This window comes from Pleurodeles waltl, chromosome 1_2 (genome assembly GCF_031143425.1).
Source record: "Pleurodeles waltl isolate 20211129_DDA chromosome 1_2, aPleWal1.hap1.20221129, whole genome shotgun sequence".
NCBI classification, from domain to species: Eukaryota; Metazoa; Chordata; class Amphibia; order Caudata; family Salamandridae; genus Pleurodeles; species Pleurodeles waltl.
In genome coordinates, this window is record NC_090437.1 from 927,191,402 (window position 1) to 927,218,918 (window position 27,517).

Here is a 27,517-nt window from a genome sequence, read left to right on the forward strand (position 1 = left end):
GTAGTTCCTGAGTGGGTCTCTTAGCCTGAGTTTAATGGCCAGATATGTCAAAGCCTCTATAGTGGAAGAAGTCCTTATGCCGTGGGATACTTTTTGGAGTACAATTTGAAGCAAGCTTCACAAGGGAGCTAATGTAGATGTTGTTTTCCTGAGGCAATTAAAGCCTTCCATTGCCAGAACTTGTCTTCTTTAATTTGGAATTGGCAAGAGGGAGGCTTTAGATTGTCAAGCTGTATGCACAGACTTCAGTCGCCAAAAACATCTGTGGATATGTTGTGTTGTGCCTTCTCCTGCATGAGCAGAGATGTAGTTGGAGAATGGACCCTTAGCTTGTATATGTAGTTTCTAGAACTCAAGGAGGTGTTTCCCTTTATTTCAATGGCGAACTGCCTTGAGAATCGTGGTGTTTGTAGGTTAAAGTTTGTTAGCCAAGGGTTCTAGGTTGGTAATTGCTTCTTGTGAGACAGTTTAACTATTACTTGTAAATAGGGTGAGGTGATTGCTATTTGAATGAGTGGCATGCTGACATCAGGGGATAGTTTGTCTCAGTGTTTACTGTGGAGGATGATTGAAATCTGACCTGGCTTTGGCATTTATTTGATATTCTCCTTTAAAAAAAAATAATAATAATCATACTCTATGATTAGTCTTCGTTTATGTTCTGCTTCGACTGCCTCAGCCATTTTTTCGTGCCTAGGAAAGATTGGATAGCCGGACATCATTTACCCATGTACGAGGCTAGTGGAATTGACATCTGAAAATAGTTTGCTAAGGGAAAGTACAGTGTCAAGGTTCCCTAGAAGGGATATTTTATTGAGTTGGATCCTATGAAATAAAATAGTCCTGATTGGGTTGCTGCATTTATCATAACTCTATTTTGTACTGAGTAATCACTGGGCATAGCAGGGGAGATGACTCTGAACAGTAGGTGAAGGATAGTTCTGACCTCTTCCGTTAGTACTGGATAATATATTTGTGGAGAATTGAGGTAACACAACTTCCAGGTGTAGCAGAGTATAATCCAGGGGAAGTTGAGTTTTGTTCTAATCAGTTATGTACCTTCACAGTGTTTTTTGGGTGGGGAGTTGATTCCTTGTTGCTCTGCTCATTTGGCACAACTGTATTTAATACCCAGCAGACCCGGTCTCAGGGACGTTCTCCTGAGCAATAGCAGGAGGGAAGGCTGCACATTTAGGAATTTTTTTGAGAGTCACTCTTTGCAAAGATTGATTGAAAGAATAGGGGGAAGCCCCTTGAGAGAATCAAAATGTAAAGAATCAGTATGCCTTAGCCCCATTGCCACGACTGTTATCATTAGATGTTTTGCACATCTTGTTTCTCAGTGGGCAATTTTCTGTGTTTTTAACAATGACGTCTTCAATAGTGATTGGTCTGTGCCTCTTTCTCTGCAGATGCGCCTCACTTGAGTACAGGCAGGAATAGAATGGGGGCATGAGAAACGGGCTGATAGGATAATCCTTATTCAACGTCACTGGTAGCAAACCACACCAAGCAAGGCCTTAATGTGTGACTTCATTCTGACACACTCTGCACTACTGCACCCTCCCACACTGTCAGCTGACTGAATGATAGCACACGGGCTATCTATGGGTGAGCAGGAGAGGCGTGACAATGAGTCAAGATGATTGTGCGATAATGGTTTATTAGTTGTTAGATTGAGTCTACCATAAGTAATAGTCACTATCCGTAAAATATTTTAGTAATTAAAATTTGAGCTTAATGCTTGATAGGTGTAGCACAGAGCAGACAGGCTTAACCTAAAGAAAATGTGTAAAGCATGTAGAAATACCAAACAGTTCAAAAGTCACAAAGCACAATAAAAATCCCACAGCAATTTATAAAAATAGAGTAAAATGTAATGAAAAAAATTACAAAACTCCTATAGTGGAATCAAAGATAGGAATTTTTGAATGTTTAAGTAAAAACAGCTCTGCAAATCGTCACTGGTAGTCAACCATGGTAGTAGATTGTGACTTAGGTGCAATTTGAAGCTGACTGCGATGGAGACCTGGTCAGATATACCGGCCAGGTTTGACTCGATCTGAGGTTTTCCCTTGGGGCTTAGCCTTTTTTCTGGGAGTCGACCAAGGTAACAGCCCTCATGAAGTTTGATGGGCATTGGGCGAGGTATAGCTGATGCCGTTGGGTTTGGCAGGAAAAGCTGAGTGAAAGAAGTTCTAATTTCGCGGCCAGGGACGTCCACTTGCCAGCTGAATACATTTTGTACCTTTACTTGGTCAACATTTTTCACCTTTGGACGCAGCCTCTTCATCGAAACTTGGAATCCTCCAGCGGGCAAGACTGTGGATGGATCTGCCGAGGATTCCATGAGGCCAGATACCTTCTTTCTGCTGTCCCTTTGAATGAGATGTGCTCATCATAATGAGCAGCCTGTCCAACTGTGGTTGGTGCCTGTCTGATTGAAAGGGCAAAGGAAGGGGGCTGTTTAGGTGACATCTGCAAGAGACAGGCTTCTTTGAAGTAAATTACATTCCTGGGTACAGCCCAGCTGGTCTTCCTGCCAGGAGAAGAAAACCACCTTCTTACACTCTGGCTATTGCTCTTCTCTGGGTGCAGTTTTCATACCTCAACAGGGCAAAACACTCACTGGGCTGTTACTAGAGAGAGAAGGAAAACATGCCTGCATGAGCTTCATGCAGGATAAAGGTAACATTCTAAAAATAACTTTCCTCCAGAACAGCTGCTAGTCTCACGTTCCTTGGTGGGGCATCAAGTCTCAGGCTGCACCACCCCGTGGAGAAGGGGCCAAACACCACCTTGCACGTTGGCATGGACCTCACCTGTGCGAAGTCCGGGCCAAGGGCTGGCCTGTCCTGCAACAGGAAGAGGCACAGAGTGGGCACCCCTCTTGGCTCTGCATTAGGGATTCATCAGTCTGGTAAGATCGATAGGACTTTTGTTGAGGTTCTTCAAGAAACTTTATACTACTGGCTGTTCATGTAATGCTTTGTACTTTTTGTTTCCCTTGGCTCGGTGAAACTGCTCATCATCTTGTCTCCCCTTTTGCTGGTGGGTTGTTTGCTGCTGTAAGACATGAGGAAGCATAAAACAACATTGGTTGCTTTGGGGAGTACAGGGACTACCCTTGACAGGTTTTTACAACAAGCAGTCGGGGTGATCTCTAAAGAGGTCGAGCTGGTGGAACGACACCTGTCTTTCATTGCCCCCCAAATTGTTATGCAAGCCTTACTGCATCTACGAGGGAAACCCCAAATAATGGAGATAATAATGATCCTGTCACCGCAGTTGAGAAAACACCACCAGCAGTTGCATTTTGCTTTCATGTATTTACTTTTCCCGGGGGAAGTAGCCAACTCGCACATGGCTAGTAAGGCACTGGAGGGCTAGGCTGGGAAAAGAAAGAGACCTGCATTACAACTCCAACCCCAGCGCCTTCAAAGGAACAGGCTGATATGGAGGTCCTTGCCCGGGGCCTTGACTGCTTTTGTCGGCGAGCTTAAGGCCTCTATAACAGATCTCCTTTGTAGCAATTTTGAAAGTATGTATGCCTGTTTAGGGGTTATTGAGGCTAAACTAAGTAATCTTGCGGTTCGTACCTTTTTACCATCATACACAGTGGTACCTTTAGATCTTGCAGGTCCCTGGGTGAAGCTGGGAGTGTCTCCACCTGTAGTTAATAACAGTGCACTCCATCGGCTGAGCGCGCCTTACCCCCATTGAACCCCCAGATGTATTTTGCAAATAATCATCTACTGGGTGCAGGGGATAATAACAACGATAGCAAGAAGGGAACCAGGCCGTTAGCCAATTCTGGCTGAGATAAAACTGTTGGGAAATATAAAAGTACTGACTATTCTAAATCTATGGAGAAAGATTATAACTTTCCTAACTTCCACCCAACTGCACCCTGTATATCCTGGTTTTAAAAACGTTCCAACTGTTTCCCCCTAGAACTTTAAAGGTTTGGTGAGCCTAAAAAATAAAATTATCTTCTGGCTCAAAAGTAAGACTGGTTGCGCTCTGGATTTATCATCTGACATCCTGATGGTCAGAAGAACACTGTGGATTAAACCTGGTAAAAAGGAATCAAAGTGAGACTGTGAATTAATTTTAAGTCCCCTGGGTGGTAAAATCATTCTTAGACTTCTTTGAAAATCAGTTTTATTCACCAGGCTCTATTCAGGTGTTACCACTGGGTTATTTTTATAGACTACCAGTTCTGTCTAGAGTATATAGTGGAGAGACCAATTGTTAGAATATTTCACTGAGATACAGATACAACATAACGACCCGTAACTCTTTTGAACCCTTGGCTTCTTTAGAAGATAATGACTGATGCCACTCTTGATTCTTGTCAATAAAAAAGTAGAGTCCTCATCTGTAAACTGCGACAGTGCTCAGGCAGCAGCCATTGGAGGCCTACATACGTCTTAGTACCAACATCTTAACGCGATTCCTGTAAATCTGAACTTTCTCCTTTCGATGTAGTCCTGTTAGATAAGCCCTCAACAAGCCCTGCCATGAGTGTGAAAAGTATTGTATCCTGGAATATTGCGGAGCCCGGTTAAAACTGTCAAACCTGGACTGTGTTAGTTTTAGAAATGCTCTTGATATTTATATGTTGTCAAAAGACCTGGATGACGGAGGATTTCCATATTGATGGGTATTGTGCTTTTTATTAACCTGCAAATACCTTTTAAGGCAGGTAGAACAAGAGAGGGCCTTGCTAGTCTCGTCTCTGCTAAAGCAATTGACCTTAGAATAACGAAATGCTGGTCTTCTCCCCATTTTTTAGCCACACATATCATTTTCTGTTGACTGATATTCTCTTAATTAACTTTTATTATAGCATTTTCAAATAGTCAACAAGGAACATAATCGACCAACTGGATGATTATTTAGTGTTTTATTTCAAAATACTAATATTGTCTATATTACATGGGTTGGTGTTTTTAATATTGCTACTTGTATGTGTTCGGTACTCGGGTTTGGGGTTTTAGCAATGATCACTCTGAAAATGACAAATTGTGCCCTGTCTATGGTGAGGGCTTGCATGAACTATCGTTTAAATATAAGTTGGTCTTTACATCTGAAATTTGTGGCTCCCAAAGCCCCCATGCCCCAACTTTTACAGGAGGCCATGCTGGGAGCACAATAGACCATATACTTTTCTTTTCTGAATTATCTTGTTTTGTAAATGATTTTGTGGTACACAGTAATTGCATATGCGACCATAATCCTCTTGTAATTACCATGAATTCCCTTATTAAAATATCAATATCTAAAAGATCAGATAATGTGAGTTTTTCTAAAAATAATAGAATGTAATGAAAGTGTAACAGGGTTAACCCAGTGGTCTTCAAACAAGCTTTAGTTGGAAATTCTTGGGCTTCTATTGTGGTGTGCTTGATAGCCGATTAAAGTATGGTAGAGATACAATCAGAGTTTGCACATATTTGTAGGGCTATCTCAAATGGCCTTACGTCTCTAACAACTGCTTGAGTGACATCACCATGACGATGAGTTGATACAGCCTGTTCGGCTACTCATAGGAAGTTGATAGGGGCATTGAAGAAGAATCCTCGGAGTCGCCTGTGATGTCAAGAATGCCAGGAAGGAATATAAGCAGATTCTAGAAGTAAGAAAAGTGTAAATTAGAGCAAAAGCATGGGAAGATCTGGAAATGGCAGAGAAACTTTGGTAAAGTTCCAAATTCTGGGAGGTGGTAAACAGGCCTTTCTTCAAGGAAACAGACCCACCCAGTATTGATAATCTCATTCCAGTGGACGTCTGGTGTCCCATTTTACAAAAATGTTCACCCATGAGGAAACCTATACAACAGCTGAGCCTCTCAAACTTCAAAATTCGAATGAAATTCCCTAGGTAATTGCAGCAATAAATAAATGCATTCCAGGTAAGGCCCTGGGTCCGAATGGAGTCCCAGCTGACATCTTCAAATTTAACACCCACATTCGGGCTCCAGTACTTACTAATGTTTTTAGAGCAGTTGTCATGGGACCTGCTCCAAATTACTGGAGGTCTTCCACCGTAGTCCTGTTGTTTAAGAAAGGGGGCAGTCCAAGCCAAGTTGCTACCGGCCCATTTCCGTTATCGATTCTAGTGCCAAAATTATTGAAAGTGTTTTATTGCGCAGCCTTGCAGAGTGGGTCTTGGCCAATGCTGTTGTTTCAGATGTCCAATTTGGGTTTAGACCCCGTATAGGGACTGTTGAACAATGCCTAAACCTCTATCTAAATGTGGGCAAATATGTCAAAGCACAAAAGAGCTTTGATCAGTTGGCTTTCATTGATTTGTCAAGTGCTTTTGATTTGGTCAGCTGCACCAAGCTATGGGGTCAAAAGGCAAAGAAGGGGATGGAGGCTGAACTTTTAACGTTTATTAGGCGGCTACATCAAGACCTTAAAGTTAAGGTTCTGTATGGCCCTTCAGGAGAATGCTTCCCCTAATTTGTGCCATGCAGGGAGTTAGGCAGGGGTATGTATATTTTGGGACCCTTCCTCGTCTTTCTTTTTATAAATGGGATTGCTAATTACTTGACTGAAAGTGGGAAGGATGTTCCCCGCATGGAGGATGAGCTTATCCCCATTGTATTGTAGGCAGATGATGCAGTGCTAATTGCCTGCGCAGCAAATGGCCTCCAGACTCTTTTGGACTTGTTTTTAGCATATTTGCATGATGTAGACCTTACAGTAAATTATACTAAATCATATATTTTTAACTTGTGTTGGCTTTATACAAAGTCCAAGCACTTCACCATGGGGGAGTCTAATTTAGCAAATGTGTCGAGTTTAATTATTTAGGGATTCTTTCTCTCAAACCCTTAGTTGGTCATCACTTTTAACATCCAACCTCCAGGCCTTGAACATGAACATTAAGGCCATCTTTAGGTTTGCCAACAAGCTTCCCAAAAAAAAAAAAACAGCCAAAAGCAGAGATGCTGAGTCTTTATAGGAGTAAATGTATAGCGGTGGCAACATGGCGCTGATCTGTGGGGTTATAACAATGTTGATATTCTTCAAAAAGCAGAACATAGTTTTACCTTTGGAATCCTGTCAGTACCAGGAGGCACCGCCACCCTAATATGCCAGGAAGATCTAGGGTTACAATTTTTGGAAGACATGATTGGCTTGGACCCCTTACTGCATTGGGTTAAAATCTGGATCACACTGGGAGCCGGTTTAACCGGAACATGTACTACTGACTGCGTGGCAGTATTACTAACTGCATAGTGTGTTTTTCATATTTGAAAGACTCATTTAAAAAATTAGGTTTAATAGAATTATTTGAAAATCCCTGCATTTTTGGGCCCAAACGTAAGTTATGCGCCAAAGGATGCTATTTGGCATACCAGTCGGAACATTCGCATTGAAGTGGCTCAGGCAAAGGAATCAGTTGTCAGGTATGCAGCAGTTTCTACAACACGAGCCGTACCTAGGTTGGATTGTCAATCCCACTCATCGCCATTGGCTAATTCTTCTGAGAATGGTCATGCTGCATCGTAAGTTTGTTTTTCCCTTGTCCGTCATGTCACCAGGTTCTTCTGCCCCGTTTGTGTGACAGTATTGCCACGCAATGCACTAGTCACTTGATGCTATTTTGTACCCTGTACTCTGAACCCTGACATTCTTTCCTGGTTCCTGTTTTGCCCAGCATGAGTCTGAGGCGTCACTATGATGGGTTAATATTCTTGCAATGTTTAGAGGCCCCTAAAATTTGCTATACCATTATACATTCTGTAAGATCAACCTTTCCTATTAGGAAAAGATATGAATCTTGGCCTTCCGCCTTATGTTATATTGGCTTGTATTATGGTGTTTTACATTAGGTTGTTGTACTTTATCTGTGGAATTTTGTAAAAATGTTATGTATAATGTACAATGAACTTTTTTGTTTTTGATTGACAGCTCGTTCTTAATGTAGAAATGGTAACATATGATATTTGCTGTACTTTTATTGCCTCGGCCGAAAAACGTTTTATTTGACTGACTGAGTACATCCACCCCTTTGAACGTGCACTGCTGGCCTTGAGCATAGCCTTGCTACCAGTGAAGAGCCACGCAACACCGTAGGGAAAATGTGTTTACCCCCTACAGTCCCTACTTTAAGACGTAGCCCAAAAAGCCAGTTCCTCATTTAGGTATTAGAAGAGTCTGCAGTGGGCAGCAAAATTGACAAATGGCATCTTAATGGATTACGTCTTACATTAAAGAGCTCTGTTCTCTAACACAGGCTGTCTTTTTTGGCATTATACAGTTGTAGACGTGCCTTCCAATCGTACCTACGCAGGCACTAGTTCAAGGCTGGCTTAGCAATGCTTGCCCTAGGCCTCGGCACTGTTTCTTTGTGACCTGCGGCTCATTCACACACAAACTAGTTGTTAACATGCCTGGAGTTGAAGCCTTGGCTGAGTGTGCATGCCCACGCACGTCAGTAATCCATTTTACGGGTCTTTCTACTGTGGCTATGGTTTTCAAGTGCACATAAAAGGCCTATTCAGACTCGAGGGGGTGGACTACATTGGTTACTGTACTATGTATCAGTTTGGGAAGTATGTGAAATGAATCAAAACAATTACATATGAGCACTAAATTAGGATCATGTAATGTAGAATTATTCATTCAAATGTTGGCGGTGCAACATAACCTTAACTTGATGTCCTGGTGTTTATTGGTGACCGCATGGAGCAGTCCTCTGTGTGGGTACATGTTGTACCGATTAAGACACGTCTAGTGTGCTCGGATACTCACTATCACTGAGACTGGGGAGATGTGGCATAGCAGCTAGCGCGGTCGACTCTGGAGCCTGGGAGGTTCAAATTTCCGCCTCAACATTGTGTGATCCTTGGCAAATAACTGAATTTCCCTGCTCCAACAAAAAAATGTGAAATGTAATGTGTATATTTGTCATCTCTCATGATGTACACCATCTTGTAGATTATCTCCCATCCCCTCTCAAGTAATGTACGGTACTCTGTTGCTTTTGTGCTAGATTCGTTCTATATATAAACCAATACACGCATACATGGCCACAAGAACCAACTGCTAATCCAATTTTTACAATTTTCTTAGTTTTTCTTTTCCTTGAACTTCCATGCCTAGTCAAAGAGCAGCAATATACCTTTTCTGCTTTGGCAAAGTCCCAGTGTTAGTAAGCTATATTTTTTAAGTTTTCCTAGCGTTCCCTTTCAATGTACCTCACTTTTAGGTTGAAAGCCTTTTTTGGGGGAGGAGCACACTGCTTTTGTGTGGCTTGTTCTGTAGTGTGCCACCAGTGCTGTGGTTTTTAAAAAGGGAAATGTACCACTACATTATTTTAGTTTATAATCTTATTTTTTTTGTCCTCGACAAGAAGACACCATAGCTCAATCAGTATTCATAGAATGTTGTGCTTAAAATACAGATGACGACAAATGGCAAGCTCATTATTCTCTTCAGTATCCTTGGGCAATAATTACGTTAAAAAACTGTTATAATATTAAAATGTAATAACGGACTGCAGGGAACTATGGTGACCTTTAACCACAAAAATATGCAGAATATCAGTCCAGTCATTCAAGTAGCATTCTTAATGATAATACCTTTGTCACCATTGCAACAAATGCTTCGGTGGTGGAAGCATGATGCCCTGCTGGAGGCTTTTTTGGTGTGCTTAGCATCTGGAAACCCCCCCCCCCCCCTCTCCCCACCCCCACCGCACTAAATGAATCATTTTTGTTGAGATGTTTCCTGGTGCCTAATAGTACGTGCTTTCGCTCTTAGGCTCCAGGATGTTTTACAAGTGTTTGTCTCTGTGGCTGACATATTAGTTTCAAACCTGAGCCCCAGTATCACTCTTCTTCAATCAATCAGGATTTATAAAGCATGGCTAATCACCCGATAGGGTATCCAGGTGCTTGCAGGTCCCAGAGGCTTATTTGAACAGCCAGGTCTTGAGGGTCCTTCGGAATTCCTGAAGTGAGGTGATGATCCAGAGGTGTGGGGGAAGGGGAGGCCGTTTCAGGTTTTTGCCAAAATGTAAGAGAAGGAGCGTCCTCCACTTCTGCTTCAGTAGATGCGGGGAGTATGGGCAAATAAAAAGGAGGCAGAACGTAGTCTTCTTGACGGTTGGTGGAAGTTCAGGTTGTGGTTAATGTAGAGCCTTGTGTGCTTGGGTCAGCTGCTTGAATTGGCATCTCTTCTGTATGGGGCGCCAGTGGAGTTGCCTGAGGTGGGGTGTGATGTAGGTTCATCGGGGAAGGCTGAAGATGAATTTGACTGCAGCGTTGTAGCCAGACTCTGAAGTCTCAGTAGAAGGTCCCCGGCGATTCCTAGCTAGAGGGAGTTGCAGTTGTCCATTCGGCTGGTGATGAGGGCCTTTGTCACAGTGCGTTTCATGTGTAGAGGTAAACACTTGAATATCTTAGGTAGCATGCGGAAAGTGAGGAAGCAATCAACGGAGAAGACGTTAATCTGTGATTTCATGGTGAGCTTGTTGTCAGTGATGATTCTGAGATTTCTGGTGTGGTCTGAGGGAGAAGGTGTGGGTCCTAGGTCTGATGGCCACCGTAAGTTATTCCATGTGTTGTTGCTGTTGCCAAAGTTCAGTACTTCCATCTTGTCTGTGGTCAGCTGCAGGTAGTTGTTTTTCATCCAATCAGCGATGCTTGTTATGCATCTGTGGAAGCTGGTTCTGGTGGTGGAGGGGTCGTCGGTGAGTGAGAGGATGAGTTGGGTGTCATCTGCGTAGGAAATTATTTTGAGACCATGGTATCTGACGATATTGGGCAGCAGGTCATATATGCATTGAAGAGCATGGGTAGTTCTTCTAGGCTCTTCCAGTGAGGAAGGAGGTGATCCATCTGAGCGGGTCTCCTTGGATGCTGATGTGGTGGAGTCTTTCGATCAGCATGTGGTGGAATACGGTGTGGAAGGATTGGGAGGCATCGAGTAGTTGGCTCTTCTCCAGGTATGTCATGAGTTGCTTGTTAAAGATCTGTTCCAGTAGCTTTGCTGGGAAAGGGAGCAGGGTGATTGGCTGGTAGGTTTTGGGTTCGCTGGGGTCAGCAGAGTGTTTTTTGTAGAAGTGGTCTGACTTTGGCATGCTACCAGACATCGGGAAATGTTGCGATGTTGATAGAGGTGTTCAACAGGATGGTGAGTTCCTGGCCGATCCTTTGGTTTCCAAGGTTGAAGATGTAATACGAGCATGGATCTGTTATTGGGGTGGTGGGGGCGAATGAAGGGATCCAAAGCTCTCTCTGTGAGGTTTTGTGGGATTAATGGCTCAAAATAACAACACATTGAGAGTCCATAATTAATACATTTAAAAGCAGTGCTTTATCTTTAGTCTACTATTGGTACATTACTATACATGTGAAGAAACAAACACTGTGGGCCACGTGTACGAAGCATTTTTGGAGTCTCAAGCAGCCTGGTTTGCAGAATTGGGCCGTTTCCTACAGCAGAAATGCATTTCCAAATGTACAAATGTCCAAACTGCGATTCTCCAGAATCGCAGTTCAGGTGTAGAAATTGCTATTTAGAAGTGGGGTGTTTAGGGTTTCCCTTCCAAATATTGATTTTCGGTGTTATGCATCAAGTGTTTTTGTGACGGACATGCGGTTGCTAAACCTTGATGTTCTACCACCAACTCAAATTTGGTGGTAATGCATTTACAAATTCGAAGGGGTCCCCATTGGGCCCCTTCCCCTTTGTGACTGTTGGAAAAACATTTTTTAAGAGCAGGCAATGGCCCCAGGGACCACTGCATTCTCTTAAAAAACGAGAAAAAAAATGTTTATTTTTTATTATTGTTGAAACACATCCCCTTTTCCCTTTAAGAAAACGGATTGCATTTCAAGAACAAAAAACATTTATTCGAAGGCAATGACAGATAATGGTCTGCTGACCTTAGCAGACCCCCATCCCTGTGATAACAGGCATTTCTAAAGGATTGCAAACTGCTACCTACACTCATTAATATTCATGAGGTAGGTCAGTTTCCAGTAGAAATTGCAAATATGAAGCAAAAGGTTTCATACATAAACAATAGCGATTTCCAGATAGTGATTCGGATAAAATCGCTATTCCTACACTTTGTATATCTGGCTGCACTTTTTCTATGGAGCTATCAGGACTTGGCTATCAATAGTGGGATTATCTCCTCTGAGAGAGTTATCCTGCTGTAGTGTATGTTTCCTCCGCAGACATCTGGATTGCTGCCCCGGTACACTCTGGGACTCGTAGTCCACGAAATATCCCTTAATGCAGCTAGGACCCATTTCTGGGATATCCCACCCTGTGTTGCTATGACACCCTATTGCTTCTCCTAACTGAGTATCTTTTAATCAAGGCCTCGTTTTAGTTCTTATTTTCAACTTTTATCCCTATAGACTGTGGTCTCAGGTGGCTCCACTATTCTGATGTGGCGCAAATACCCATCTTCACTTGGAAGTAGCCCATATTGGGAAGTAGCGGTCAAAGCAGCTTTAGGTGACTGAGGAATGCCAATTGCACTTCTTTGGCACTGTAGAAGTTTGTTACTACCCTAGGTGGTCACCTGGACGAGCCCAAAACTCCCCCAACCAACCAATTGGAGAGCATTTTACCAAAGGAGACTTGATGCCGGGTACTTGGTGAGATTTTTACTGGAGTCTGATGGGAACGAGAGATGCTACTCTGTTCCTGTGCACCAGGCTCTCTGAGTCTGTGTGTCTTGTGCTGAGTCACTGGGTATTTCATGACAATGCTGTGGTTCAACTTTGTCTCCGGATCACGGCTCATGAGAAACAGTGCACCTCCACCTGGCCTCAATCTAGCAGGATCTCTTAGGATGGTATTCCCAAAGATAGGCATCCGGTCTATTGTGGGGTTATGTTATGGGCAGTGCAGTCAGGGGCTGAGGGAGAACACAGCTCTAGGCAGTACTGCTTCTTCGCACCTCACTCAGTGCTTGTCGCTTGGTCGTTGCTGCACAACTTTTTCCGTCTTTAGTAGTGCCCTGTTCTGTTAGACTTAAGTTCGCTGTGTGATCACCGTCGGCACTTAATTCTATTTACTTATTTATTTTTTAAACAAAGTCGATCTTCTTCCGCGGCGTGTGGCAGTAGAAATGTGTTGGTGGGGGGAAAGGTAAACAAACCACATTCCTTCATACATTTGTTACAGTCCTATCTGAGCATATTCACAAAGATATTTGGATTATTGCTAAAGTAGAATCACAGCTTTGAGAGCTCTTTTAGTTGTTTGTTAGAGAACTTGAGGAATGAACCACATTCATTCATAGATTTGTTATATTTGCATATACGTATAAATACAACCATATATTTGAAGTATTGAAGAATGCACTATTGCTACTGTTTGATATTGACGTAATATAATATTTCATATGTTTAAATGGTGTGAGGTGTACAATATTGTCAATGTAATGTTTGGACCTGTAGTGCCAAGACTTGCGGAGTCATTTGAGAAGTAGTTGGTTTTTCAGTCAAGTCTTGAAGGAAGTCGGGGATGTCCCTTATTATCTCCAAGGGCAAGCATTTGTGGAGCAGAGCCTATCCAGGGCCATGATAGTGTGGTATTTCGTGCTATTTCCAATAGTGTAGCTGGACTTGAAGTTGTGTTCGTGACCTGAGAAGAGAGCTGGCTGCATTAAAGGACCATCTGTTGAAGGCAGAATTTTTCCCCAGCCCTCTGCTTGGTATCAGCCTGTGAAAAGTCACAGATGTGTGGATGCCATGGCTTATTTATCCTAGATTTGTATTCTAAAAATGTTTATTCCTCTAACCATGCAGTGGTTTGACTGCTGTGTTAGGTTTCACTTCACACCTGACTTAGCCACATCGCATTACTCGGTAAACATTGCTGGGAGGGAGGTGGGGGTTGTGTCTCCCTGAAGTTGTGCTTGCATAACAAGTGCCACAAAATAATTCGAGCTTTCCTCGTCTGACTGTTAACCAAAGGCCTTCTGTGCACACCCCTGGAGAAGGATGGAGCAGGTTGGGTATAGAGACGAAGCATACATTTATCCGAGGCGTATGCCTCCCTTTCTTTTTACGGAATCCTCGTCCCCTTCAAGAAACCTCAGGAATGTCTTGGGGACACCCGCCAATCTGCACCCCTCGTTTGGATCACAAAATGGAGAAATGAGATGCTTCCACTGTAGCACAGGAGATAGTATTTTTTTCTAGTGCCTGCTGTCTGTTACTCTTTTGCATGCGACTCTCTAGCGACCGTTCATGTGCCGTCTGTGTCCTACACAAATGGACCAATGCACAGAGGACTTGGGTAAGAGGGATTAGCAGAACCCTTTTTTGGGGGGCAGAGTCCTGTGGGCTACTCTCCTCTTGCAGGTAACAAGAAAAAGACCCGTCCCTACCACTCTGAGTATCTGCTGCCACCACTGTCTATATTTTCCAGTCCCATTCCCACCCCATCTGTGTGTCTACTGTGTAGGTTATTTTTAAAACAGGAGTAAATTGCAGAGCCTAGCAGTACGTTGCTGTGACATATCGCTGCCCAGGTAGTTCGATGTCAACAGCGTCATTTTATGAACTACAGGACAACTATACATGCCCAAAGGAGTGAGGCCAAGCTAATGAACAAACTTTATATTGTTGTTTCCTTAAAGGTTTTTAAAGGGTGTCGGTTTAAGCACTATTTCGTTCACAAAGACGAGCATGACTTGGAATAGTGTCCGCACACTGAGTCTACTAAAACACTGCCTTCCCTGGCTTCTCTAGTGTTAATTCACCGTTTGATCTAACAGGAGTCTCTGAATTTGACATTCAGTAAGCTCCTTTGCCACATATCTGAAATGGAAATGAGCGCTCTGTGGCGTTTCTGTTGCCTTTGCACATAGAGCAGTTCGCCGTAGGACATTCTGCCAGAGAGCCAGGCCTGGGCCTTTGCCAGCAGGGCTCTGTTGTCATCTGAGCAGTTAACTTGAACGGCTTCTGTGTAATAATTGATAAATGCATTCAGTTGAAGAGAGACTGAATGGTATCTGATCTTAGCAAGGGGGATAGCGATCCTTCAGCACACAGCAGCACTGCCTTCTTTAAAATGTAATTGGACCCTCTTGGCATTTGAAAGATCAGGCTGGGTACCAGAAAAGTAGTCCGTGTGGAAAGAATACCGCCGGTCGCCTTCCAGTCTAAAGAACACAACTACTATTGAAGTTTCCCGTACCGCTTTCATTTATTTTACTGCTTGGCATTTTAAAACGTGCTGAAGCTGGTGCACCTATTCGTCCATTGGATTGCTGGAAGCTCCATTAAAGATAATAGCTTGATAGAAGGGAAACCATCACTTTTATATAGTGGACCTTCTGCTCAAAATTAAATTGTTTCTGTTTATTTGTCTCTTGGTTTAATTTAAAGCAATTTTACCCCAGTGGGTGAAATGTTGTAATAGCTTGATAGCCCTTATTACTCAAGATATATAAATAGTTGTGATGGATACTTCTACCTGCAGATTACTTACCTTGCGATTCCCGTCCAGGTGCCAAACTGGATCCAGAGATTTTTCTCAGCATTGCCCCAGGTGCCAGCAGGTAGCATCAAGTGGCTCACTGTCTGCTTCATTTCACCCGAGAATTACATCAGAGTCGCGTATAAGCAGCATCCCTGGGTACTGACATCAGTTCTTTTCTTTCTGCCCTCTGAGTGTGGATCCAAGCTCATTTCCCAAATCTTTCCTCACTTCGGGTTTCTTGCTACTGCTGGCGCGCCTTGTCCTTAGTAACTAAACTTACAAGGGGACGTGTATAGGTCGATGAATCTTTTGCATCGCATAGAGTATCTTAGTTAAGCGGTAACCAGTGAAACATCAATAAACATTATAATCAACATGCAATGTCATAAAAACATCTAACAAGAAAACACCATCACTCTCAAAAAGTTAATCGTTTTTATTCCCTATTTGTTACAATTCTAATCAAAAACCTTCATTTCAAATTTGTTAATAAAACTTTATTACCATCATGATCAACAATTTTGCTAAGATTCTTTAGTAAGCAATAATAAAACATCAAACCTAGTTCAGTAAATCAAATATTGAAATAATTCAGCAGTGAAAGTCAGTCAGTCTGTAGTCACCATAAGTCACCCTTGTCAGCCTACCTATCTCAAATTAGCATTAGCACGTGGGTCTTCATGCGAAAACAATTTGATCAAAAATCGTTAATTTGGAAAAATCTTGAGAGGAAAAAAAAAATTAAACAGCGCAGGTGGTACCTAGAAGAAAAAGTGCACATTAGTCAGTCTACATTTTACAGCTACCTATCCAAGATATAGCAGCAAGAGTCAGTCTTTGTCTCTAGCTCATCAGTCATCAGCAAGTATCAGGCCACAAAGAGTAAGCCCAATTATCAGCACTTCGGACAGCGTCTCCCGACGTCATCAACTTTCGCCTATCCACTCTGATTTCCCTTTTCGTGTCATGGCTTTTTATTAGGGTCTCTCAGTTCGGCCCACAAATTGCTAATTGGTCAACCTAATCTGGGGTCATGATTCTAACCTATAGTTTTAGTTTACCACTTGTTTGCGTCGGTTCAAGCATCAAGTTCCATTAATATGATTTGTCCTTCTGTCGATGAGAACATCATCCGGCTCTTCAAGTAACGAAATTGTAGCCCACAGTCTCTTAGTCAGTGGTTCTATTGTTCGAGTCCTGGGAAAGTACATGTAGCCTACTCTACACATAATTGTATCAGTTTGTTCTGATCGTCTCCTGTCCACTGGTACATTGCAGAAAATTCTAGCAGAGCTCATCTGAACTCTGTACAGTTCAAGGTCCTTTTCTCCAGTTCCAGTCCTCGGCAGCTCATCGCGTCTCCACGTTTAAGCACGCAAGGCCCAGTGCCGACCAGGCCTCTAGTTCGGCTAAGTTAAGGCTATGAAACATCATAAAACATAGAATATAACATCAGTTATGGCATATTAATACATTTTTCACATTATTTTAGTACTGTTAACATACATGGTGACCACGCCCCCGTGGGCACATTTTACTCATTGCACGTTATTTTCAATTATTAGTTTAGTTTGTCATTATTTCTCATTAGTATGTATACGCAAATCATTAGAATATTCTCATATTAGCATATCTGCTCCAACACTACCATATTTTTCCACAATGTGCATGGATACATGGTCCCACTTAAAACCGTAAAGTTTAAGCCTTGTATGGACTATCACAAGCAAATGCCTATGGCAGACCACCCCTATCTGGTCTGTCACTGGTGTCTATGATGATCACATGACTCCAAGGCCTGTGATGACTGTGCCTGGATAAACCACATGGTGATCCGGGACTGCAAAGACAAGCTGTGTTGCCAAACATTGATGGGGTGTGCAAGTCCCACTCAAGGCCAAAGTTATTGACATGATCCCTCTATCGAAGCTGTTCCTGTGTCTGATCCGCCTCGCATTCAGAGTACTAGTTAAAGAAAAGCAAAAAGTCGAAGCTAGATTTATCCCTGTCCCGCCACTCCCAACCAGAAAAGGTGCCTCTTGTTCCTGGTCTTCTAAAAAGGATCTTAAACTTACGTACCTCGTCTTTCTAGATCTGTTGGAGATGTCGCAGCAGAAAGGATATAAGCCATGCTGTGCTTATGAAACCCCTCCTGTTCCTTTTGGAGCAGCTTGGAGATGTCACAGCAGAGAGGATTTCTAAGAAACCATGCTGGGCATATATGCCACTCTTCCAGTGACCTCTGGCACAGTGTTGGGACCCCATGGATATCAGGAGCCCTCCAGTCAGAATTACTGTTGGTGGATCCACCCTTGATGCCGTGTGTGCCTCTTCACCCTGCCACAGGGTCTGACCTGGCTGTCGAGCAGACACTTAACCCTGCTTTGATTGCAGCGCCAAGACTAATGCCAGTTCCTGCTGCAGCTGCACTGGCCTCAATTCACTTTGTTTGATTCAGAAATGAATCGGGTGCGACCTTGACTGAAATTGTCATATGCCATAAACTGGTCCAGCCTCATTAACACTCAGACATGACACCTCCCAGATCGGGAAAATCACCCACAATCCTGCACAACTTGATTGGATCACACTGTGGCCAAGGCCAGCATAATCTCTGAGATGACAATGGAGTTGATGAGGATGATGCCCAATATTATGATGATGTTAATCTATATATGTAAATTTGCAGGAGGCCAGTTGTTTGAGTACCTGTAGTGACATTGGGGTGAGTTCCACTCCTGGCTGCTCATCTGAACAATTTACTTCTTTTGTTGTAGTCATTGGGTGTGCAGGGGAAGTTTTGGACCTGCAGCTACCATCCATTGAGGTCAAGACCAAGGTCCTGAGGAAAGTTCTGCTGCTCGATCAGGCATTTGTTAACCTCCTTCTTCCTTTCAACAAAGCTCTCACTGATACATTAGTCAAACCTTGCTCATGCCGGTCTATAAATATGCAGGTGACTAAATGCTGCAGACTTCCTACAGGAGACCCTCTCTTCCTTATCCAACGCCCCCCCTACACCTGAAAAGCTGGTTGTCCAGGCCTCTTCAGCAGGCTCATCCTGACCTAGTTTCCTACAGCTTCCCCCACCCCAACAGGGAACCCAAATATAAGGAAGCATTAGTAAAACTAGTCTTGTCTTCTGTCAGTATCGCCCTTTGCTCTGTCAGTGCTAGCTACCTCTTGGGGAGCTATACACCAGTACTGTAAGAAATAGTAAGACTGTACCAACACTGCCTTGAAGAATTATGTGCCAAATTAGTGCAGATCAGTGAGGGTGGCCAGTACACAGTGAATTACGTCATTTTTCTGGGCTAGAGGCTACTGACTGGTTAGGCAGGGTAGTCTGTACCAGCATAGTGCTTTGGCGAAACTAGTGGATTCGATCCACTATTTTTGTTTGGATGATGAGCAGGCGTTGTCTTTGGGTATGCCGTTTGACTGCACCAGTGCCTTTGGAGGTAAGGTAACCTCTGCATTACAGTGCTTCAAAGAAAGCAGGGATCAGCATGCACCCCAGGCCTATCTGTGCCCAGGCAGCAGTATGCCCAACTGTTTTGCCACATTCAAGGCTTCAGAACAGTTTTGGTGCAAAGACGAAACCAAGGCCCTCTGCCCCAGTGGCAGACCTCCTCCCTGTTTTTTTGATGCTACGGTCAGGGATCTAGCAGACAATGTCCAGCCAACAGGAACAGATAACTTCACAGTCCCAGTCCCTGTCCCCTGCCCAAGCTTCAGCTTTCAAGCCATATGTAGGAAAGTACCATCTTGCCTGGCATGTTACCCCCATTTTCACTGTATGTATGTTTGTTTTTGCCTATGTGTCACTGGGATCCTGCTAGGCAGGACCCCAGTGCTCATAAAGTATGCCCTGCATGTGTTCCCTGTGTGGTGCCTAACTGTATCACTGAGGCTCTGCTAACCAGAACCTCAGTGTTTATGCTCTCTCTCTGCTTTTAAAATTGTCACTACAGGCTAGTGACTAAGTTTACCAATTCTTCTTGGCACACTGGAACACCCTTATAATTCCCTTGTATATGGTACCTAGGTACCCAGGGTACTGGGGTTCCAGGAGATCCCTATGGGCTGCAGCATTTCTTTTGCCACTCATGGGGAGCTCAGACAATTCTTACACAGCACTGCCACTGCAGCCTGAGTGAAATAACGTCCACGTTATTTCACAGCCATTTTCACTGCACATAAGTAACTTATAAGTCACCTATATGTCAAACCCTCACTTGGTGAAGGTTAGGTGCCATGTTACTTAGTGTGTGGGCACCCTGGCACTAGCCAAGGTGCCCCCACATTGTTCAGGGCAAATTCCCCGGACTTTGTGAGTGCGGGCTTCACCATTACATGTGTGCACTACATATAGGTCAATACCTATATGTGGCGTCACCATGGTAACTCCGAACATGGCCATGTAACATGTCTAGGATCATGAAATTGTCACCCAAATACCATTCTGGTATTGGGGGGACAGTTCCATGCATCCCCAGGTCTCTAGCACAGAACCCGGGTACTGTCAAACTTGCTTTCCGGGGTCTCCACTGCAGCTGCTGCCAACCCCTCAGTCAGGTTTCTGCCCCCTGGGGCCTGGGCAGCCTGGTCCCAGGAAGGCAGAACAAAGGATTTCCTCTGAGAGAGGGTGTTACACCCTTTCCCTTTGGAAATAGGTGTGAAGGACTGGGAGGAGTAGCCTCCCCCAGCCTCTGCAAATGCTTTGATGAGCATAAGCCAGTCTACACCGGTTCAGGGATCCCCCAGCCCTGCTCTGGCGCGAAACTGGACAAAGGAAAGGGGATTGACCACTCCCCTGACCAGCACCTCCCAGGGGAGGTGCCCAGAGCTCCTCCAGTGTGTCCCAGACCTCTGCCATCTTGAATTCAGAGGTGTTGGGGCACAATGGACAGCTCTGACTGGCCAGTGCCAGCAGGTGATGTCAGAGACCCCCTCTGATAGGTGCTTACCTTTCTCAGTAGCCAGTCCTCCTTTCTGGGCTATTTAGGGTCTCTCCTCTTGGCTAATTCTCAGATAACGAATGCAAGAGCTCACCAGAGTTCTTCTGCACTTCCCTCTTCGACGTCTGCCAAGGATCGACTGCTGACTGCTCCAGGATGCCTGCAAAACCACAACAAATTAGCAAGACGACTACCAGCAGCATTGTAGCGCCTCATCCTGACGCTTTCTCAACTGTTTCCTGGTGGTGCATGCTCTGAGGGCTGTCTCCCTTCACCCTGCACTGGAAGCCAAGAAGAAATCTCCCGTGGTTTGACGGAATCTTCCCCCTGCTAACGCAGGCACCAAACTTCTGCATCACCAGTCCTCTGGGTCCCCTCATCCTGACGAGCGTGGTCCCTGGAACACAGGAGCTGGGTCCAAGTGTCTCCCACAGTCCAGTGGCCCTTCTGTCCAAATTTGGTGGAGGTAAGTCCTTGCCTCCCCACACCAGACAGTAATCCTGTGTACTGCGTAATCTGCAGCTGCTCGGGCTTCTGTGCACTTTTCCAAGACTTCCTTTGCGCACAGCCTAGCCCAGGTCCCCAGCACTCCGTCCTGCATTGCCCAACTCGCTGAGTTGGACTCTGACATCGTGGGACCCTCCTTTGTGACTCTGAGCCGACCGCTGTCCTCAGATCTTCTAAGTGCCTCTTCTGGTACTTCTGCGGGTGCTGCCTGTTTCTGTGGGGGCTCTCTGAGTTGCTGAGCGCCCCCTCTGTCTCCTCCTCCAAGGGGCGACCTCCTGGTCCTTCCTGGGCCTTAGCAGCACCCAAAATCCTCAACCGCGACTCTTGCAGCTAGCAAGGCTTGTTTGCGGTATTTCTGCGTGGAAACACGCCTGCATCCTCCAACACGCTGTGGGACATCTTCTGACCAAAGGAGAAGTTCCTGGCACCTTCCGTTGTTGCAGAATCTTTGGCTTCTTCCACCCGGAGGCAGCCCTTTTGCACCTTCATCTGGGGTTTAGTGGGCTCCTGCCCCCCCTGGACACTTGTGTGACTCTTGGACTTGGTCCCCTTCCTTTACAGGTCCTCAGGTCCAGGAATCCGTCTTCAGTGCGCCGGTATCAGTTGTGGTTCTTTCAGAATCCCCTATCTCGACTATACTGTCTTTCTGGGGTAGTAGGGTAACTTTACTCCTACTTTTCAGGGTCTTGGGGTGGGGTATTTTGGACACCCTTACTGTTTTCTCACAGTCCCAGCGACCCTCTACAACCTACCATAGGCCTGGGGTCCCTTCGTGATTCGCATTCCACTTTTGGAGTATATGGTTAGTGTTGCCCCTAGGCCTATTTCTACCTATTGCATCCTATTGTGATTCTACATTGTTTGCACTACTTTTCTTACTGTTACTTACCTGTTTTGGGTTTGTGTACATATAATTTGTGTATATTACTTACCTCCTAAGTGAGGGTATCCTCTGAGATACTTTTGGCATATTGTCACTAAAATAAAGTACCTTTATTTTTAGTAACTCTGAGTATTGTTTTTTCTTGTGATATAGTGCTATACGATATAAGTGGTATAGTAGGAGCTTTGCATGTCTCCTAGTTCAGCCTAAGCTGCTCAGCTATAGCTACCTCTATCAGCCTAAGCTGCTAGAAACACCTATATTCTACTAATAAGGGATAACTGGACCTGGCACAAGGTGTAAGTACCAAAAGGTACCCACTATAAGCCAGGCCAGCCTCCTACACCATGTTAGTTTCAGGAGGTAGGATAAGTTATTACCTCAGTTTGGCAGAGCATAACATCTGATACATGGGTGTTCTGTATCATTCAACATGTGTATCTTATGTCTTTCCTGTTGGACCTGCTGCACATTATTGTATTTTGGAAGACCATTTGTCCATTCTGTGGGAGGAGGTAAATGCTGTTTTGGACAAAAGAGCCATAGAGAGATTGATGGTACCAGAAATAGGGACTGGATGTTTCTCCTGTTATTTCCTGGTGCTGAATAAAGATGGAGGCTTTCAGCCTGTTTTAGATCTTCGCTTCCTGTTTCTGGGTGAAAAAGGACAAATTCAGGATTCCCACATTGACTCAGGTTGTATGTGCCCTTGATCCAAGAGACTGAAAGGTGGCGCTGAATCTGCAGGAAGCCTATTTTTATTTCCCAGTACTGCAGTCCTTCTGGTGCTGTGTTTCAGAGTGGGCTAAAATTACGTTCTGTCCTCCCTTTTGGCATCACCAGTGTCCCTTGGGTGTTCATGAAAGTCATCAGGAACCACTTCCTGGCAATATCAGACCTCTTAACATCTGGACTAGGCCCCAGTGTTTCAGCCTTGGTGCTGGGTCTCAGTGAGACTTCTCTGCATACTAATTGTAGAATTCCCTTGATGGTACAGACAGGCTCTGCAGTGGGATCTGAGGTTTCAGTAGACTTTGCACCAAGCAAACCTGTCTGATTCTATTCATGTTTTGGAGGAAACTGCAAGAAAACCTGCAGTGGTGGCTACTTGACCTGCCGTGGAGCCAATTCGACTAGCGCTGTACCCCTCTTCCAACCCCTCCTAGATTTAACATTAGTGACTGATGTGCCTGTGCTCATATGGAGAGGCCACATGGGAGAGGTGGAATTTAGATGTCTCTGGACTCCTTCAGTTATCCACCTCATGTCAATATGTTGGATTTGCGGTCCATTTGCCTGGTGTTGAAGGCCTTTCTACTGACCGTGAAGGAAAGACTGGTGTAGGATCTTAGTGAGAACGCCGCCATGTGATAGTCTAACAAGCATGGCATAGTTTGGTCGTGGGACATGTGCTAAGAGACTTTGCGCATCTGGAACTGGCTGAGCCATCAGGGCATTAACCTGGTTATGAACGACCTGGTAGGGTATTTAAACACCATGGCAGACTAAGTTATCCACTGAAGCTTAGCAGATCATAAATGGCAGTTATACCCATCAGTGGCAGCGTCTTCCAGCAGAGAGGAGAACCCTGCTTCAAACTCTTTGCCAATGCTGAGAACACGCATTTGCACACTGGAGTCCCCAGAAAGTGTCTTTTTGAGACAAATTCTTTCTTGGGTGGAGCTCAGGACTTTTCAATACCCCCTTAACTCTTCTGCCCCATTTCTGAAGAAGATGAGTAATGACTGGGCCTAACTCATCCTAGTGCCTCTGTTAAAGGTTATTTTTTGGCCCTTTCATCTTTGTTTGCCAAACCAACTGTCCTTGTTTAAATCGCCTTTAGTGATGAGTTTTCTTGGAGATTTAGTGCATAGTTAATTGTTTAAATCTTTTGGGATGCTGCAGTGGGACCTTAACATGATTCTCACATTAATTAATCCTATTTGAGAAGACACACAACTGTCCTTTGCATTTTCTGACTTTTAAACCAGTTTCTCATCAGCTAGCTGCATGAGTAAACTGCAGGTGCTCTATTCAGCCTCCATTCGTCATCTTTTGTGACTATCACTTCTGGGGCTGGATGCAGTCGGTGTAAAACCACACCTGGCCACCTGATGGCCCTTTGGGGCAAAGCTGTAAAAAAAAAAAAAAAAAAAAAAATCTCAAGGATCCATTCTAGAGCCTCGGGGTATTCACAAGGTGAGGAATCTGGGGTTATTGGAGATAAGTAAATAGCTTTTCAAGGTCTTTGCTCCCATTTTAGACTTGAGCTGCAAGATGGCATTTAACAACTGGTTGTTGTTGTACTTGAAAACCCAAGAGCGAGCTTTGGGGCGTTAGAGAACCGGAGCCACACAGTATGTTGATGTCTTTTCTCATTTGCACTGCAGCAGACCTGAGCAGTTCCTGCTACTTCTCTTTCAAACCCACATATGGTCTTGACTTGTAATTCTGACAGCTGCTTATTGCACCATACTCTGTTAGGCATTAACAGAGCTCACAGTTGTGCTCTGACGAATGATCAGAGCCTCTTGTTGGTTAGATAATGAGTGCTTAAATAGTCCCTTTGCCAGAACTATTGTTTGCGAAATGTTGAGCTTTGCCACTTACTAAAGGGCAGTTCTAGAAATTAAAATCTTATTGCTAGGAGATTATTGGGCTCTTTTACCAGTAATTTTCGGAGTCTGGATCGACAGTTGGGCAGCACGCTTGCACGCCATACAACACACATGCACACACCCACAACAAATGCCCATATCCAAAACATCATCGGTCAGCCTCCACACTCCCTTAGGTACAATCTGTGGTCTCAAAGGCTGCACCCAGTCATGTGTTCACATTGGTGGCTCAGGGTGCCGGGTCATATACTGCATGCCTGCAAAATCATGCTGTGCACCACTTTAGCCAACGCTGTCATTACACACTGCATGCCCTCATCTTTCCTATACACTCTGTTTACCCTTCATTTGCGCACTCAACTGTAATCTGTGGATATTTAGTAAAACCATGGTCATTGCTTGTTTAATTAAGAGATCAGCACAGCATGAGATGGTCTTTCCAAACTTTACCAGACCTCTGACTGTTACCTGGGCTACACATGCCACCTGCAGGCTACTCATCTGCAGCCTTGCCTCGTTTACAACTCCCGTCCACACAATCCTGATGTAAGCAATGACGAAGGAGCAGCAAGGATTGGGTAGTGCTGTACAGCCATGGAGCTGTGGCCTGAGGTGTTTACAGATTACAGTCCAATGTTTTTTATTCCAGTTACTCTTGCAACATTGTTTGGTTTCAGTATTATGTAGTTGTACGTTAAAACTGACTCATCTGCAAGTTTATGAATTTTGCATTACCTAACGTGTACAGATTTAAATTTTATTTATATCACTTTTTTCTCTCCTGTTCTAGGATTTCACACTGCACTATTTGGATTTGGGCTTTTGACGTTGTGGATGCAGTTTGCGAGGAATACAGTCACAAGACATGGGGCATGATTGGAATGAACCCTGTGTATTTGCCAGATTTTTTATTTTGTTTTGCATTTGGAGGATGAAACTGTACTTGCTATAAGTTTACATGAAGTTATAATGTAATGGCACATGCACCAGCGACAAAGGAAGAATCAAGATGAGTGTTGAGAATTCAGAAGTAAAAGAAAGTCATGGATTGCAGTTGACGTCTTTTCTGGCTGATAAAAATGCCAATAAGGTAGCCTACAGCACAGGGGGGCCTTCCAGGATACATTTTGGCGCTGGAATAAATGAAAATGTAGACTCAGAGAGTACAGCGGGGCAGGACCCTAACCTGGGCTCTGAGAATGAAGGAGACCCTGAAGGTAGTCATTGTCCCAACACTGGGTCCATTGAGTTGGAGGAGACGATTGATTACACATGTGAAAAAATTCCTTTGGAGAAAATGGACCCACCGTGCACAGCTTCTGCAAGGAGTCAGGCCTGCATGCGTAATTCAAGATCCAACGTAAAGGGACCAGCATGTCTGGGAGATAGTACAAACCTTCCAAATATTTCCACCGATAGTGTTATTGATTCTGTGCCTTATGTCCAAACCTCGAATGTTCAAGCCTTTGACAAGCACACATTTTGCCTCCCCTTTGAATTTAAAGATGGACGTGGTGAGGCTGACTGCATCCATATGGAAGTGGATAGGACTCTTGTGTGGAAGCCGCCGGACTCTGATGAAACCCTGGAACCAATGCTGGTCATTAGTGAGGATAGTTTCTCCTCTAGTTTACACACGTTTCCATCTGTATTTTGTGATGAAATGCATATGAGAAGCAATAGTTTTATTTCAAGTAGCACTGAAAAACCTCAAAGCACATCTGTGTTAGAATCTTCTGGGGCACCAAACGACTCAAGCGATGCTTGTGCAGCATTACCTAGGCTGTCACTTGAAGTACCATGTATTAACAAAGGTGTAAGCAATTCTTTTACAGAAGATATGGAATATGTAGACCTTCCACCTCCAAGTGCAGAAACCAAAAGACCAATACCAACCACAAGATTAGTGGACGATCGGCACTGGGGTTTTGCACTTCCTCAATGTGGTGAGCCAGACAAAATTGATGATCAGCACATGGAATATGATGTACCCAAGAATGAAACCCCCTTAAAGCTAGAAGAATCAAAAAAGGAACGGTTTGTGGTAGGAATTAAAAGTAAGTGTACAGGATCTGAAACTGTACAGAGTGGTACCCCTAGTACACGATTAGCGTCTTCTACCCATTATCATGATGATACTTTTTTGATTGGCAGCCCTAACTTAGCAGGAACATGTACGTCCACTCCAATACCAGAATCGAAAAATATGACATTTTTTGTTTCTGGAATGGAAGACATGTCGGAAACCATAAGGCCTGCATCAAGTGAACTTGAGCTTAATGGAAAGAATATCTTTGCAGAGAGTATTAAAGCAGGTCATGGAAGCTTTGCATCAAAATCTAAAAAACTCTTTGTGACTCCTACCAACAAGACTAAAAAAACAGACATCATTACTTTTCCCAAGCCTAATTTCAAGAATGTTAAGCCAAAAGTAATGACTAGACCTATACTGCTTTCAAAAGAAGTAGTTGCATCAAAAGTTTCTCCAAGATCACCTCAGTCTGCGTCTGCTGCATCGTCCCCAGTTACATCGCCTAGCCTCTGTAGTACAAGGCTGGGAAAGAGACCAGCAGTAGATCAAGACTCAAAATCTGAAGTTGCTATTGTTAAGCCCCAGCAGCAGCAAGCTCTTAATAAACAACCCTCATCTAGCCAAGATGTGCACTCAGTAGCCTATTCCAAACATTTATTGAGTAAGGCTCCAAGAACAATCTCTGCTTTGAAACCAAATCGTGGTGATGGTGAACGCTCCAGCTCTGCCAGTTCAGCATGCCCCCCTGCTGCTGGTACAGCATGTGTTCAGAGCTTGAAAATAACAGAATGTAAAATGGAGAAACCCAAAATGCCTCCAAAGCCAAACATTTTGACACTCAGACACGTCGGAGTTGTAAAGAACGAATGCAGTGGAAACCCTTATCTACAAATGGAAAATCTTGAAGTGGTGAAAGAATTGACATGCACGGATTCATCTGAATTTGTTGCACCGAAAGTGGTAAGCAAAAATACTTTAACCTGGTAAATGTATTGGCTGGTTGAGAACGAGGGTAACCTTCCTAAAGTTTTCACTGACCC

General features: G+C 44.0%; 1 protein-coding gene across 4 annotated transcripts in view; it reads left to right on the forward strand.

The window, feature by feature from the left end:
- Positions 1–27,517, forward strand: part of MTUS1 (microtubule associated scaffold protein 1) — an 810,444-nt gene that overhangs the window by 195,946 nt on the left and 586,981 nt on the right. For all 4 annotated transcript variants that reach the window (XM_069200374.1, XM_069200403.1, XM_069200384.1 and 1 more), the window contains one exon: positions 25,236–27,437. In XM_069200374.1, the coding sequence (XP_069056475.1) occupies positions 25,455–27,437 (1,983 nt within the window). In that variant the 5' untranslated portion in view covers positions 25,236–25,454. The remainder of the gene's footprint in view (positions 1–25,235; positions 27,438–27,517) is intronic.